The 17,507-nt window shown below is 35.3% G+C and overlaps 1 protein-coding gene across 1 annotated transcript; it reads left to right on the forward strand.

Moving 5' to 3' along the window:
- Positions 1-5,693: 5,693 nt before the first annotated feature.
- Positions 5,694-16,303, forward strand: LOC129241950 (LIM/homeobox protein Awh-like). Its single transcript, XM_054878501.1, has 3 exons — positions 5,694-6,045; positions 13,737-13,862; positions 16,242-16,303. Exons 1-3 carry the CDS (start codon positions 5,694-5,696, stop codon positions 16,301-16,303), a joined length of 540 nt encoding a protein of 179 aa, XP_054734476.1.
- Positions 16,304-17,507: the final 1,204 nt, after the last annotated feature.

The raw sequence follows: 17,507 nt of genomic DNA on the forward strand, positions 1-17,507 counted from the left end.
AATTTCCGAATCGTACTCACGCACCAACCATTCGGCTACGATGACCGCCATTATGCCATGCAAAATGGGGTATATCCTTTACTACACGTAATACAATTTTTTGCCAAGGTACATGAGATAATGCCTCCTTTTAGAAGATTTGCCAATATCTCGAAATATGCTCGTATGTGTATAACTTCGACTGCGAACAATCCAGGGGAACTCTCCTTTCAATAAAATACGCGTAGAAGCTTTGCAATATCGGTAGAAGGGTTTGTACACAAACTTTTGCCGAAATTATGCTAATAATGTGACACCCACCTTTGGATCGAATGACGGGGAGTTCGAAAATGTACTTCAGGCATTTAACATCAAACTGGCATCAAAAAGCTGTTTCCGTTACGCAATGCCTCTCGGTTCACAATCCGATACCTCTAAGTGTATTTCTACCATAAAGAAAACTTTTCATGAAAACCAACTGTTATTCGAAGGTAGAAGGAGATTGCATATTCTCATTTATAAGCAAATATTAAGAAGCGCAACCCAAATTGACAAAGTAACTGGACTTCCACCTTTAGTGAAATAATCATCAAGAAGTATATAGATATTTTAGGATTTTGTACACATTTTTACATGTAGCTTTGCCCCAATTCATTATTTGTACTTTACTAGTACTTTAGTGCACGTAACAACTCATTTGACTATAATCTTGAAATTGCTTATTTCATAAATAACTTTCATTGTATACATTAAAACTAAAAAATTTCAAATATTTTCTATTACTCACCTGCAGTGCGTGAACCCGAAGGAAGCTCATTTGCCCGCCATATTAACCTGCAGTTAACGTATTCATTTCAGAATAACGCCCAGAATCCCATGCACTTGAATGGCAACTCAAAGGGATTATATCCAACGCATGGTGAGTTACTATAGAGAATTTGAATGAATTTGTTAATTTTGTCAAGTTACTTGTACTCAATTATATGTAAACTTAGATTAGATTGTCTAAGGATAAAATGAATACCAAGAACGCAGACGAGCAAACCCGTCTATCATGAGGACAGTGTCAAGTTAATCGTACTAAGACTTTAGCAAAATAAGGCTACCTCAAGTAAATTTTTCTGATCGCATGACTCCAAAACAAAGAAAACCTGCCAAGCTATATGTTTCCTTATGGTCTTAATACTATAACACGAAATCATGCTTATATTTGGGCGATGCTGCTCTAGAAATCTCGATGTCAAAAACTTCCCACCAAACTAATGGAAATCGTCAAATCCGCCTCTCACGTGAGAATTTCTTCGATTTCGTATGAAAAACAAAAACCGTTTGAAACCACTCAATGGTCCTGGAAAAAAAGAAATCTCGATATATGGGTGCAAAAAGCCTCATTAACCACATTTCCGTTTGCGAATTGTTACTTACTTATGTAACGAATGATGATTGGAAATAAGAAGAGAATCGCTTACGACAAGCGAACCGAAAATAGTCGTCGTTGAATGGCGTAAGCGGAGAGCAAGCCAGCCTTGACTGTCAGGGAGGTTTTGCTGTGTATGGAGAGGGATTGGTAGAGAATCATCTAATAGAAGCGGCTCGTCTGCAGTCCAATTTTAAATTCGAAACAGTACTGTTAACTGTTGGACTGTGTGAAGGAAGCAGTTGCCCAGGAGCAGTCAATTATGGACAAGATGAGAGGAATCGTATTCCATATGTTTTCTTGCCGTAGGGTGTACTAATTAGCTGTTCTTATATGTAGTGCTGAGCCGCCCCGCCATAACTAATATGTATTTTTTTTTCGATCCTACACAAGAATTGAGTGTTATGGACTTAAAGTTAAAGATAGACTTCTGCTTTATTTAAAGGTGCGGCTATTAAATAATGACACTGGCGCTGTAAAACTTTTAATTTTTATTTTATTTACTTAGTATCGCTTCTCTCCACAATGATTCATTCTTATCTTCCACTATTTCAAGCAGTGCTGAAAATCGTCTTCTGTCTGCTCCTTCAGGACAGTTGCAGTTCCTCTCTCACAGCTTTAACAGATTTGGTGCACATTTTATCTTATGAAACAGGTAGAAGTCCACTAATGCAGGATCTGGCAAATTACGCAACTAATCTACCGCTAGAAACCGCTTTACAAACAATGAGTTTATTGGCAAACTTTTTGTATGTTAAAATTGTTACGTAAAATTTAACACACGCGTCCTTTGTTAATTCCTGTGGACTCAACCTACAAATATTTAACCAACGCGTCGGCCAGATCGAGCCAGAATGTCATTGTATTTCCGTTTTTGGCATGGATGGACGTGAATAGCCTTCGACGTCCCCTAGGCTATTTTAAAAACGCTTAAGCCAATTAAAACTAAATTAAGAGTGCAACAATTCGTTACTCTATAATATTTTGGAAACAAAACAGAATTCTGCGAACAAAGGCTGTACTAATTGGCTTACTGTTGGTATTGTATTTAATAGAAAAATCTTAAAGCCGTTCTTCTCCACAATCCCGCAAAACCTTTAATCTCTGAGGTCTGCATTGTTTTTTTTCCAGGTTTTATAGGCGGCCCGTGATCAGTAAGCATACCGATTTCATAGCTTGTGGCCATATCTTTGTACCAGATATGCGACATTTAAGATAGCTAAAGTAATCTAATAATCTGACGTACCTAACGAAATGATACTTCTAATTATTCCGCATAAATACCATCTATACATAGATTTATAGAAAGATCGTTTCAATTTATCTAACTGGTATAATTTCACCCAAAATTATAAATTTGCTGATCCCAAGTTTCTGAAAATTAAATTTTTTCCAAGGTTGAATAAAATTTTACTAAGCAAATAAATTACATAGATATGAAATTTTCGTAGAGCGCCCGCCATAGCCGAATAGGTTGGTGCGAGACTACGATCCGGATGTGCACAGGTTCGAGTGTATTTCTACCTTAAAAAATCTCCCTATAAAAAACCAGCAGCCGTTCGGAAACGGCTTAAAACTGTAGGTTCCTTCATTTGTGCAACAACATCATGACGCACACTACAAATAGGAGGAGAAGCTCGGCGATACACCCACTAAAGGGTGTAGGTGTCAATTATATACTTTACATACATAATTTTGGTTGAAACTGAGACTTTTAACGATTGTATTAATAAAATAAGTTGATTGAATTTCGCCAAAAGCTATGTTCAAAATTGAAAATAAAATACACTTGGTATAATTTATACACCTTTTTTAAAAAATGTTAATAAAGCTTCTTTAAGTTTCTAATTCAGCGCCTTTTTCATTTTTGTCTCATTTCAGAGTCTTCAATGGATGAGCTCTCACAGGACTCCAGCGTACATTGCATGCAAAGTGAAGTGTGACTGGGGCATTTGAACCACCATTGAAGCGGACCCATGTCTACATATATTGGTGGAATCGGAAGCACACACACACAAGCGCATACTTGACGTACACATGGCAATATTTGTGTATAAAAACCCCACGCAGTGGAAACTAAAACCCAGTAAAGATAAAAACAAATTTAACGAAAAAAAACGTCCTACCCTAGTCAAAATTATAAAACAAACTGTAATCAAATTAACTACACATTTGTACATACATATGTGCCCGTGAGTGCAAAAGGAAATCGTCCAAAAATGTTAAATTTTACAAGAAATTGGTAAGCAAAGCGAACACCTAAATTGCCCTAAACTTATCTCGAATCGCAATCCGAAATAATTTTCCTGCAGAGGTGTTAGTGAAAAACATTTTATGATTTTTCTTTTAATTAGAACGCAACAATGCAATCCTTAAAAAATATATATAGAACGCTTAGATAACAAGACAGTATACAAATTACAAGAGCAACTCAAATCAATTATAATTTTAGGCTTAGCAAAAATTCTTCATAATAATAGCTAAAAAAATTATAATAACACATAAAAGTAAACTGCACGTAACCATTTTCAACTGAGTCCTTTTGGTACCCATCAAAATATCTACTCTCAAAGTGTAGTAGTCCATGCGCATACGCCGGGCAGCGGCTGCATTTATTTCAAAAATTAGCTAAGTTCAGCACTCCTTAATAATGACTTTAGATTTTATTAGAATTTACGTTAAATCAATTTTAGTTGTTAAGTTTAGCAAAACAAGCAAACCAACCCACAAAGATTGCATATATACATACATACATTCATATATGTATTGGTAAAAGCATGTGTACATATACAATATTTATATATGCCCCTGTATATAAGATTCTGATCGCACCTAAAACAAATTTTCATTAAAAAAATCACACACACACGGACACATTCCTTACCTGGGTAAATTTAAGTTTGTACATAAAAACAAAGATGCGCTATTTTTTTGCGTAATACTGGCTAATTTCTTTTTCGCTTCTAAGTGTAAATTTTAATTTTTCTCAGCATTCGGTCTTATCCTGAATTCCAATATTCCCATAAATTGCAAAAAAACATGGGAACAAATTTTGCCACTTTATTCTGCTTTTGCACTAAAATTTATGGCACCGATTTAATCGTATGGAGCTTACGATAAGGCCGATTTTCTTTTTAAATCTCATATGTGTCCATATATGTACGTACTTCATTCGTAACCTCTTCACTAAGCCAACCTATTATTGTATGTATAAATATGTACATGCGTATGTACGCGTGTATTAACCTTCACTTCTTATCGCCTTTTAAATAAACTACCATAAGCTATTGTAAAATATTTAACTAAAACACATACATACATATTTATGTGAACTAATTATAATATAAAAATTGTTATTGTTTATTTCTTGTTTTTTAAATTTGTAAACAAATAAAAATGCTCTAAATTATATTTCAGTTATACTACATAAAAAAGTATCCAATATGTATTAGAAATATGAAATGTAAATAGAATATACTTGCCAGCATTAAAACTAAAATGAACTTAAACAAATTGTAACGAATCTAAAATCTAGTTAACACAAATTATGAAAAAAATGAAATAACGAAAAAAATATTAAAACAATTTTTAAATGAAATATTAAAATATGCCTTGTTTTATTTCGAAAAATCATTACTTTGCTGCGCTCCAACTCTTACAAATCAATAGTTTCGAGGTAGTCTATAACGTAGGGTGTTTATGAACGCATGTAATTTTAACGCTTTGGGGACGTGTGTCGGCATTTAGCCGCTCAAATTAGTTCGTAGCGACGTCTGTCGTTCTGAGCGAGAAGGTACGCATAGGTATAGTAAAGGAGTCACGTTTTCATTCAAAGGCCTTAGGAGCCATTAGCAAAGAAGTCTTATCTTCTTTAGAATGTAAACTTACGATGTGAGACGACGGTAGAGTCAGAACGAATTTCCATTCTTCGATTCAGTGTTTCAGGGTCTCTGCCAGAGGAACCAGCAGGCTTTTTATACATTTTATATTTTATCCTACGCCCGATGGCTAGAGAATATACGAATATTACTTCGCACTTCGAACTTCGTCATTTTGAACGATACCACACAATGCCGGAACATAAAACGTATACATACAGTAGTACATAGGTTAGGTTAGGTTAGCCTCGTTGGCAATAAGCCACGCATAGACCTTTTGGTCCCTAGCGATACCAAATGAACCGACCTCTATGAATACTGAAAATATACATCATGTAGGATGTCAGCGGGAAAACATTTTTTTTGTTCCAAATTAGCTTTACTCATCAACGAAATTTTCATCAAGAGCAACGCTGATGATGACACTACTGCTGCTGATAACTGCCCCATTGATTGCCTTGATTATATTCTGCTGGCGCTACATTCTATATCTGTATGAATGCCACGACACCAATACAAATGCAACACACCTATTAGACGGCTGTGATGGTGATGGTTATCACAAGAGTAAAACGAAACGTGTGCGTACCACCTTCACCGAGGAACAATTGCAGGTGCTGCAGGCCAACTTTCAGATTGACAGTAATCCGGATGGGCAGGATTTGGAGCGCATCGCATCGGTGACCGGTCTTAGTAAGCGTGTAACGCAAGTTTGGTTTCAAAATTCGAGAGCGCGACAGAAAAAACATATTCATGCTGGTAAGAATAAAAGTAAGTAGTTGTTGTAGTTGTAGTTGTTGCAAAGCACTATGGTGTAGTTAGTGTGCTTAGAAGAGTTGTGCGCATGCGCTTAAGCAAAGCACTTAGCATAGAATGGCTAACAGACGGTTTAATGCGTATAAATGCATTGCGTATGTATGTACGTATGTTTGTAGGCATGTACTGGACTGGGTATATTTTGTAAGTACTGCAGATTATTTTATTAGTCTTTTTTCGATTATATCCGGGAAAATTCACTGACTTCACACTAACGCCCTGTAGCAAATTCCGAACATTGACCAGTTTGATCTCGTTTCAATATTTTTTAAAAGTACTAAATATAGTCTCTGGGCATCTCAATAGATCTCTGTGGTCCCCGAATATTGTAGCTTGAAAAATTAAATTATCACCAGCACTCTTATATAAAGCTGTTGTATCCATTCGACGTTGAGAAAAAAGTTATCCTACTTAAGGGAAACGCGTGCGCGTGCAATGAAGTTGTCGCAATTTCAAAAATGCGTAAATTGGGTACGAATTTGTCTAGCATATTCTCCAAATTAAGTCCATGATAGTATTTCTTGTTACCAAATATAAAGAAATGGCTCGATGAAAGCAAATTTGAATGGAGTGAAGAGCTCATCGGCGAAATAAATGAATCCTTTCGATGAAATACACAGAGCCAAGAGCAGATTGTGTAGAAAAATAAAACGTCACACACGTATTGAGACCTCCCGTATTAGTGAAGTTTTTGTTTCGCAGAGTCATAAATCAGTAATGGAATGTAAAATTTGATTGAAATTTGTAAAAATATATACTAAAGCATCGGGCAAAGTAGCCGAATGGGTTGGTGCGTGACTACCATTCGGAATTCACAGAGAGAACGTAGGTTCGAATCTCCGTGAAACACCAAAATGAAGAAAACGTTTTTTCTAATAGCGGTCGCCCCTCGGCAGGCAATGGCAATTTCTGAGTGTATTTCTGCCATGAAAAAGTTTGTAATAAAAAACCATTTGCCGTTCAGAGTCGGCTTAAAACACACGCCACAAATAGAAGAAGGAGGTCGCCCGAACACCCAAAAAGGGTGCAAGCGCCAATTATATATGTATGTTATATATGTATGTACATATATTTAAAAGCCCAACTGTGATGCCGTGATTATGGAGATTTAAAAATTTAAATCTTTAATTTTTCGGCATTTAACCCATTATACTTCGCTCTTTACAACCATGTCAAAGCCACTTCTTGTGATAACAAATAAAGCTGAATCCTTATTCGCTTGATCTTCTAGCACAGTGACCTTCTTCTTTTTTCCTGCCACCATCAGCAGATATGCCGTTGAATACTTTCAATGCTGATGCCCCATGGCCCCGTCATTTACGATGAGCGAAAATAATAGCTTTGTTGAACTCGTCAAGCAGCACCAGCTGTAAGCCAATGGTTATATTTGAGAATTAAAAATCGACACTTTCTAGTCGAATAGTAATTTTGACTATGTGCAAAATAAATGCCAGCCAATAAGATTTTTTAATTAAACTCTGTCTATAATTTTTTAACCTATGACTTTTAGTAAACCATATCTTGCCGTGTGGCCGACGCAGCCGGATGGGTTGGTGCATAACTACGTAGTTTCGAATCCTCGTGAACATCAAATAATATATTAGAAAAAGTTTTTCTATTAGCGGTCGCCTCTCGGCAGACCATGCTCAATATCCGATTGTATTTCTGCCGTGGAAAAGCTCCTCGGAAAAAACCATTTGCCAAATAGGTCACTCCATTTGTGGAACAACATCAAGACGCACGTCACAAATAGGAGGAGGAGCTCGGGCACTCACCTAACAGAAGTGTAGGCGCCAATTCTTTATTTATCATTTCATCATATTTTTTATTTGTTTAATCTCCGAAAAATCTGTAGTTACCCGGTATTCTACATTGATATGTTCCACTTTTTAAATTTCAGTGGTTCGAAATGTAAAAAAATAAAAAAACTGAAAATATTTTTTATACAACTTTTAGTAACTTGTTTTGGGCTTATATTAGCGGGGTTTTAAGAATTTAGTTTTTAAAATCTAGTTTTTTGTTTTTAATTTTCGCAAAACGTTTTGTAAAACTTGAGTATTCGTTTTAAATTGAAGAAGGTTTCACATAACAAAACAAACTAAATCTTACTGAAAAAATATTTTAATGTTGAAACTGTAGGTACTAAAAATGAACTTGCATCGATTTGTATTATATTTTCCACTCGTTTTGAGTTTTTGAATTACATACTTTTTGCTCTTAAACTATTCCGATATTTGCCATTCTTATATCGAATGCTATGAAATTCAACGAAATTTGAATGCAAGAACGAACCTATTAATTGGCCTGAAATAAGTACAATTGTAATTCAAATATCATGATTGTTTAGCACTTAAATCTTTCCCTGCTGGGCATTTGCTAACATTATCTGCATTCACCTTACATTTGGTGAAGACTGGTATTTCTTATTCGCTTTAAAGTTTCCGCTTAAAACAGTGTGGCGCCAGGCGTATTGATTATCGAATACATTGGATAATATAAAAGTCTAACTTTGCCGCATTTTCTCATGCTGCGACTAGGTTAGTTGGAGCAGTTAAGTTAATTTTATGCTAACGTAAGTAGAAGCCTGTGATGACAATGACCCACCTATCATCGCAAATTATGTAATCTTGTTAAGGCACTACGGGGAAAGAACAGTACTAGTAAGAGTAAGAGTAACACAAATTTTCTTATTTCTATTCTCACTATGCTACTACATACAACTCAGGTTGGAGTGACTGCCAATGGAAAAAACCAAAAACTTACGTGAGAAATCAAGACCCAATATGACTACAAAAACTTTTATACTTACAGCATATTGTAGCATATAATACGTAGCTAGAACCGTATGAAGCATTTTAAATCTGACGCTACAACGAGAAATTCAACTAAAATTTCAACCAAATAATTTCATGAAATTTTCTAAATATTAGTGAATTTTGAAAAAAAAAATACTACTTACACTGAGCAGAAAAAGCCTGCCCTGAATGCAGACTTTCTTTCTAAAATATCCACAACGACTCTCATGCTAAATATTTTTCGTTATATTTTTATAAAAAGTAGCTCATTCAATAAAATAAACGATATAAAGCATAGTTTAAATACCTACATAATTAAAAAAATTGTCATAAAATTGAAGAATTTTCTAATCGAAATTTCAGTATACAGTTTTACAGATCAATTAATCTTATGAAATAAAATGTAAATTTTCGCTGTAATTTTTGGTAATTTATTCTGCTAAGTGTCTGCATATTTTCTTTCAAATGAAAATCATTTCGGCAGCTAAAAACAATAATCCATAAAAAAAGCAAAAATCCAGCCATTCCTTAGGCACATCAAACCTATCTTTAACCTCTTGCGCTGTAAATTAATTTCAAAAGACGGTACCTGTATCACGTAAACCAATTTATAACGAGCTCTTAGGTGGGTAAGTTTGTAGGTGAAATGGTGAAAGTGCCAGTCTGGCACTCCTCTAGTAGCACTAAGCCCCTGTTTTGATACCATTACTAGACCTCCAACAGACAGATGTCTACAGCCCGCCAGAGCTGTTATTGTAATGGAGAAGATTGATGAGATTTAGGCGCACTGCCCCAGACTGTCGAAGAAAGGAGCACCCAGTGACTTTAATAGTCTGGCTGCCAAACCCTGACATTTACAGAGAAAGTACTCAAAAGTATCCTTCTGCAATGTGGGTTAAAGCGTTCTTGCTTGGAATAATTTCTATTGAAGCTTTTAGCAGAGTGTATTTAACAAATGCATATAGTCACGATATTTAAATGAATATAAATAAAATTAATAATATTTTAAAGAATTTTATTAATAATTTTGTACAGTGTACAGATACGAGTATATTTAAGAACAATCAGGAATGTTCAATGCATTTCTTTCATTCCCATACAATTTCACTACGTTTATTGCTTTCGCGCATACCTGACATCTTCGTTGAAGCTTTTATTTACTTTGTGTAGGAGGAATTTTTTTTGGAAAATATCTGCAATGATGCAATGATGTGCTATCGGAGGAATTCCTTCGGAGCTTTGGGTATTCAGGAATATTAACAATTTGTAGAATTTCTTCTGCAAACTTCAGCTGAAATTTTTAATATGAATATTTCTTAGAATTTGGAATTTGCTTTGCTTTTTCACAGTTAAAGCTATGGCGACACGCTCATGTATTTGCTGTCCAGCAGCTTATATGTGTGCGTGTCGGGTGCATGACGCTTGCCCGCGAAAAAATCTAAAATTTTTGATTTTCATCATGCAAAAGCCGACAACAAGTATGTTTGGCACGAAACAAGTACGTGTCTCACCCGACACGAACACTTACAAGCTGCTGGACAGCAAATGCATGAGCGTGTCGCCGTAGCTTAATTCAGCAAGCGTACATTGCACGTCATTATCAGTCAAGAGCAGATAACAAGTCAACGATTGCACGCCTTTCCAACGGAAGAAGTTAATATACTGAAATTTAACGAGCTACAAAATCGCATATTTGAAAATTTTCTAAAAATTTTGATCAAAAAGTTTGTAGTTTTGATTTACAAAGGTTTTTTATAGTGACAACCACGATGATATAATTTTTAAATAATTTTTAGAAGGTATATAATTCCACTTCAAAGTTTTTTAAAGAAACCGTCTCTGTGAAGTTGCCAATACTGAAATTGAAGCTTTCACTTATTATTTCAGATATATTTTAACTGAACATGTAAATATCTATACACAAGTTGGCGCAAAATTAATCACCCTATCGAAAGATTTACACTTGTGAATTAGATAGCTACGGTGTACAAACAGACAAGCAGTAAATAAATAAAGGTCGAAATAAAAACTTCTGTCACTCCAAATGATCTCTTTTCAAAAATACGATTGGATGATTACTTTGGGTCACTTTGAATCTCATAACTCGTCCCCTTAGTATAACAATAGCCTATGTGCTCATAGGCTATTATTTTTTCATTGAATTTTTGGATTTTCCATCGTCGATTTTATGTGTGGTCAAAATTTTGTCAAATTCTAGTTCCACAAAGTGGGTCAAAACGTCAGTCATAAAAAAAATAAATATTTACAGACATAACGAGATTTGAGTGAGAGCTATTTTCGTCAAAAAGTTTGAAATTCGTTTTCTTAAAACTTCAAAAAATTTATAGGCTATTTTAATACTAAGGGGACGAACTGATCCCTAACTGATGTAGCAGCACGAAGTAGTCAAGATATACATATATATATTTTATCTATGATATGTGCGCAGAATAAAGAGAGGAGTCGATTTAGCCATGTCTGTCCATGCGCACGATAGCTCGACGAAAAATTTCAATGAGACTTAGTGCACATATTACTATTTGCCCAAAGTAGGTTGGTATTGAAAATGTGTGAAATCGGTCAATAACTTCATCCACCTCCCATACAACAGTAACTTTCACAAAAGCAAAAAACGTGATGCCTTTGTTAGAAGTGATTCAAAATTACACAATTGTGGTACAAATGACGTAGCCTAGAAAAGAAATGCGATGCAAGTTTCGAAAATGGCCTGTGCCAAGTCTACTGTAGAGTAGATGGGTGTTTCTAAACATCGACTTAATAAAAGTTGATCAAGCGTAGTACTCGTATTGCTCCCCACCTCATATAGATCCGACATAATATTAATGAGATCAAGAAAAAACCACACTCACTTTTATATAATATGTTAAGGCTAAATTCCAAAATTAGCCCAGCAAACGCTGTTTCGCACGTTCACGGATAGCTTTAGGACCGACCACAGTTCTAGCTCTGGTGTCTACGTGGAATCCAGCGGGCCAAAACTACGCTTTGCTCTTAGAATGTACGCTTCTGTTTTTTCAAGCGGAGGTGTGTGATGTTCAAACAGGTGGAGAGATAGATTTTTATGTGTCTGCAGCCACAGCAAAGGGCTTAACCCTCCAACCACTTCAAGGGTAATTGAGTAAATCCAGGCTGAACTATAAACATAATATCCTGATGTTAACAAGGATCCCGGGACACGTGGGTATCGCGGTACTTGCTAGTTGTCCCGCAAAACAAAAATACAGCAAAAAAAAAAAATCACAATATCTGTCATTGTCTATGAGTCTGTTTGATTCCTGGCAATCCAAATCAAAGTTTACTAAAATGTGGGCGCGCATATGTAAGCGTTATTCCAGACTGAATTTAGTATTCCTTAGTTGTTTTTTTATTTTCTTATGAAGAAAATTATTTTAAAAAATGTTTAACTCATATGCTTGGCTTTGCTTTGTTTTTATTCCCATTATAAAAAATATGTTCTTTGTTTTAATAAATTGGGAGCACGAAAAAAGCAAGATTTGATTTCCATCAGATAGCTAACATGGCGGTTAAAAAGAAAAAAAACTTCATTAAAATCAAAAATTGTTGTATCATAGTAAAAACTATATTTTTATAAAAACATTAGCGGACAAGGTTTAGCATGGCTGTAGCTTTGATGGCTATGGGTAACTAACGATCATATATGTATATATAAGTATACTTATTAGTAAGTATACTAAGTATGCTTATATATATAACTGGCACTTATAGCCTTTTTTGGATGTTTGGCCGAGCTCATCCAGCTTTTGTGAGGAATCTACAGTTTTAAGCCCACTCCGAACGGCAGATATTTTTTATGATGAGCTTTTTCATGACTCTCTATTAGAAAAACTACTATACTACTATAAGTATACTTATATATATAACTGGCACTTATAGCCTTTTTTGGATGTTTGGCCGAGCTCATCCAGCTTTTGTGAGGAATCTACAGTTTTAAGCCCACTCCGAACGGCAGATATTTTTTATGATGAGCTTTTTCATGACTCTCTATTAGAAAAACTTTCTATGATTTCGTATTTGATGCACGGATATTCAAACTTTCGAATTTCCGAATCGTACTCACGCACCAACCATTCGGCTACGATGACCGCCATTATGCCATGCAAAATGGGGTATATCCTTTACTACACGTAATACAATTTTTTGCCAAGGTACATGAGATAATGCCTCCTTTTAGAAGATTTGCCAATATCTCGAAATATGCTCGTATGTGTATAACTTCGACTGCGAACAATCCAGGGGAACTCTCCTTTCAATAAAATACGCGTAGAAGCTTTGCAATATCGGTAGAAGGGTTTGTACACAAACTTTTGCCGAAATTATGCTAATAATGTGACACCCACCTTTGGATCGAATGACGGGGAGTTCGAAAATGTACTTCAGGCATTTAACATCAAACTGGCATCAAAAAGCTGTTTCCGTTACGCAATGCCTCTCGGTTCACAATCCGATACCTCTAAGTGTATTTCTACCATAAAGAAAACTTTTCATGAAAACCAACTGTTATTCGAAGGTAGAAGGAGATTGCATATTCTCATTTATAAGCAAATATTAAGAAGCGCAACCCAAATTGACAAAGTAACTGGACTTCCACCTTTAGTGAAATAATCATCAAGAAGTATATAGATATTTTAGGATTTTGTACACATTTTTACATGTAGCTTTGCCCCAATTCATTATTTGTACTTTACTAGTACTTTAGTGCACGTAACAACTCATTTGACTATAATCTTGAAATTGCTTATTTCATAAATAACTTTCATTGTATACATTAAAACTAAAAAATTTCAAATATTTTCTATTACTCACCTGCAGTGCGTGAACCCGAAGGAAGCTCATTTGCCCGCCATATTAACCTGCAGTTAACGTATTCATTTCAGAATAACGCCCAGAATCCCATGCACTTGAATGGCAACTCAAAGGGATTATATCCAACGCATGGTGAGTTACTATAGAGAATTTGAATGAATTTGTTAATTTTGTCAAGTTACTTGTACTCAATTATATGTAAACTTAGATTAGATTGTCTAAGGATAAAATGAATACCAAGAACGCAGACGAGCAAACCCGTCTATCATGAGGACAGTGTCAAGTTAATCGTACTAAGACTTTAGCAAAATAAGGCTACCTCAAGTAAATTTTTCTGATCGCATGACTCCAAAACAAAGAAAACCTGCCAAGCTATATGTTTCCTTATGGTCTTAATACTATAACACGAAATCATGCTTATATTTGGGCGATGCTGCTCTAGAAATCTCGATGTCAAAAACTTCCCACCAAACTAATGGAAATCGTCAAATCCGCCTCTCACGTGAGAATTTCTTCGATTTCGTATGAAAAACAAAAACCGTTTGAAACCACTCAATGGTCCTGGAAAAAAAGAAATCTCGATATATGGGTGCAAAAAGCCTCATTAACCACATTTCCGTTTGCGAATTGTTACTTACTTATGTAACGAATGATGATTGGAAATAAGAAGAGAATCGCTTACGACAAGCGAACCGAAAATAGTCGTCGTTGAATGGCGTAAGCGGAGAGCAAGCCAGCCTTGACTGTCAGGGAGGTTTTGCTGTGTATGGAGAGGGATTGGTAGAGAATCATCTAATAGAAGCGGCTCGTCTGCAGTCCAATTTTAAATTCGAAACAGTACTGTTAACTGTTGGACTGTGTGAAGGAAGCAGTTGCCCAGGAGCAGTCAATTATGGACAAGATGAGAGGAATCGTATTCCATATGTTTTCTTGCCGTAGGGTGTACTAATTAGCTGTTCTTATATGTAGTGCTGAGCCGCCCCGCCATAACTAATATGTATTTTTTTTTCGATCCTACACAAGAATTGAGTGTTATGGACTTAAAGTTAAAGATAGACTTCTGCTTTATTTAAAGGTGCGGCTATTAAATAATGACACTGGCGCTGTAAAACTTTTAATTTTTATTTTATTTACTTAGTATCGCTTCTCTCCACAATGATTCATTCTTATCTTCCACTATTTCAAGCAGTGCTGAAAATCGTCTTCTGTCTGCTCCTTCAGGACAGTTGCAGTTCCTCTCTCACAGCTTTAACAGATTTGGTGCACATTTTATCTTATGAAACAGGTAGAAGTCCACTAATGCAGGATCTGGCAAATTACGCAACTAATCTACCGCTAGAAACCGCTTTACAAACAATGAGTTTATTGGCAAACTTTTTGTATGTTAAAATTGTTACGTAAAATTTAACACACGCGTCCTTTGTTAATTCCTGTGGACTCAACCTACAAATATTTAACCAACGCGTCGGCCAGATCGAGCCAGAATGTCATTGTATTTCCGTTTTTGGCATGGATGGACGTGAATAGCCTTCGACGTCCCCTAGGCTATTTTAAAAACGCTTAAGCCAATTAAAACTAAATTAAGAGTGCAACAATTCGTTACTCTATAATATTTTGGAAACAAAACAGAATTCTGCGAACAAAGGCTGTACTAATTGGCTTACTGTTGGTATTGTATTTAATAGAAAAATCTTAAAGCCGTTCTTCTCCACAATCCCGCAAAACCTTTAATCTCTGAGGTCTGCATTGTTTTTTTTCCAGGTTTTATAGGCGGCCCGTGATCAGTAAGCATACCGATTTCATAGCTTGTGGCCATATCTTTGTACCAGATATGCGACATTTAAGATAGCTAAAGTAATCTAATAATCTGACGTACCTAACGAAATGATACTTCTAATTATTCCGCATAAATACCATCTATACATAGATTTATAGAAAGATCGTTTCAATTTATCTAACTGGTATAATTTCACCCAAAATTATAAATTTGCTGATCCCAAGTTTCTGAAAATTAAATTTTTTCCAAGGTTGAATAAAATTTTACTAAGCAAATAAATTACATAGATATGAAATTTTCGTAGAGCGCCCGCCATAGCCGAATAGGTTGGTGCGAGACTACGATCCGGATGTGCACAGGTTCGAGTGTATTTCTACCTTAAAAAATCTCCCTATAAAAAACCAGCAGCCGTTCGGAAACGGCTTAAAACTGTAGGTTCCTTCATTTGTGCAACAACATCATGACGCACACTACAAATAGGAGGAGAAGCTCGGCGATACACCCACTAAAGGGTGTAGGTGTCAATTATATACTTTACATACATAATTTTGGTTGAAACTGAGACTTTTAACGATTGTATTAATAAAATAAGTTGATTGAATTTCGCCAAAAGCTATGTTCAAAATTGAAAATAAAATACACTTGGTATAATTTATACACCTTTTTTAAAAAATGTTAATAAAGCTTCTTTAAGTTTCTAATTCAGCGCCTTTTTCATTTTTGTCTCATTTCAGAGTCTTCAATGGATGAGCTCTCACAGGACTCCAGCGTACATTGCATGCAAAGTGAAGTGTGACTGGGGCATTTGAACCACCATTGAAGCGGACCCATGTCTACATATATTGGTGGAATCGGAAGCACACACACACAAGCGCATACTTGACGTACACATGGCAATATTTGTGTATAAAAACCCCACGCAGTGGAAACTAAAACCCAGTAAAGATAAAAACAAATTTAACGAAAAAAAACGTCCTACCCTAGTCAAAATTATAAAACAAACTGTAATCAAATTAACTACACATTTGTACATACATATGTGCCCGTGAGTGCAAAAGGAAATCGTCCAAAAATGTTAAATTTTACAAGAAATTGGTAAGCAAAGCGAACACCTAAATTGCCCTAAACTTATCTCGAATCGCAATCCGAAATAATTTTCCTGCAGAGGTGTTAGTGAAAAACATTTTATGATTTTTCTTTTAATTAGAACGCAACAATGCAATCCTTAAAAAATATATATAGAACGCTTAGATAACAAGACAGTATACAAATTACAAGAGCAACTCAAATCAATTATAATTTTAGGCTTAGCAAAAATTCTTCATAATAATAGCTAAAAAAATTATAATAACACATAAAAGTAAACTGCACGTAACCATTTTCAACTGAGTCCTTTTGGTACCCATCAAAATATCTACTCTCAAAGTGTAGTAGTCCATGCGCATACGCCGGGCAGCGGCTGCATTTATTTCAAAAATTAGCTAAGTTCAGCACTCCTTAATAATGACTTTAGATTTTATTAGAATTTACGTTAAATCAATTTTAGTTGTTAAGTTTAGCAAAACAAGCAAACCAACCCACAAAGATTGCATATATACATACATACATTCATATATGTATTGGTAAAAGCATGTGTACATATACAATATTTATATATGCCCCTGTATATAAGATTCTGATCGCACCTAAAACAAATTTTCATTAAAAAAATCACACACACACGGACACATTCCTTACCTGGGTAAATTTAAGTTTGTACATAAAAACAAAGATGCGCTATTTTTTTGCGTAATACTGGCTAATTTCTTTTTCGCTTCTAAGTGTAAATTTTAATTTTTCTCAGCATTCGGTCTTATCCTGAATTCCAATATTCCCATAAATTGCAAAAAAACATGGGAACAAATTTTGCCACTTTATTCTGCTTTTGCACTAAAATTTATGGCACCGATTTAATCGTATGGAGCTTACGATAAGGCCGATTTTCTTTTTAAATCTCATAT

This window comes from Anastrepha obliqua, chromosome 3 (assembly GCF_027943255.1).
Source record: "Anastrepha obliqua isolate idAnaObli1 chromosome 3, idAnaObli1_1.0, whole genome shotgun sequence".
NCBI lineage: Eukaryota > Metazoa > Arthropoda > Insecta > Diptera > Tephritidae > Anastrepha > Anastrepha obliqua.

Excerpts from the sequence above, each read along its gene's own strand:
- LOC129241950 (XM_054878501.1), top strand. The coding sequence starts at position 5,694 with ATGACACTACTGCTGCTGATAACTGCCCCATTGATTGCCTTGATTATA. Across the intron at positions 6,046-13,736 it reads TCATGCTGGTAAGAATAAAA|TGCGTGAACCCGAAGGAAGC; the intron begins GTAAGTAGTTGT and ends ACTCACCTGCAG. Across the intron at positions 13,863-16,241 it reads GGGATTATATCCAACGCATG|AGTCTTCAATGGATGAGCTC; the intron begins GTGAGTTACTAT and ends GTCTCATTTCAG.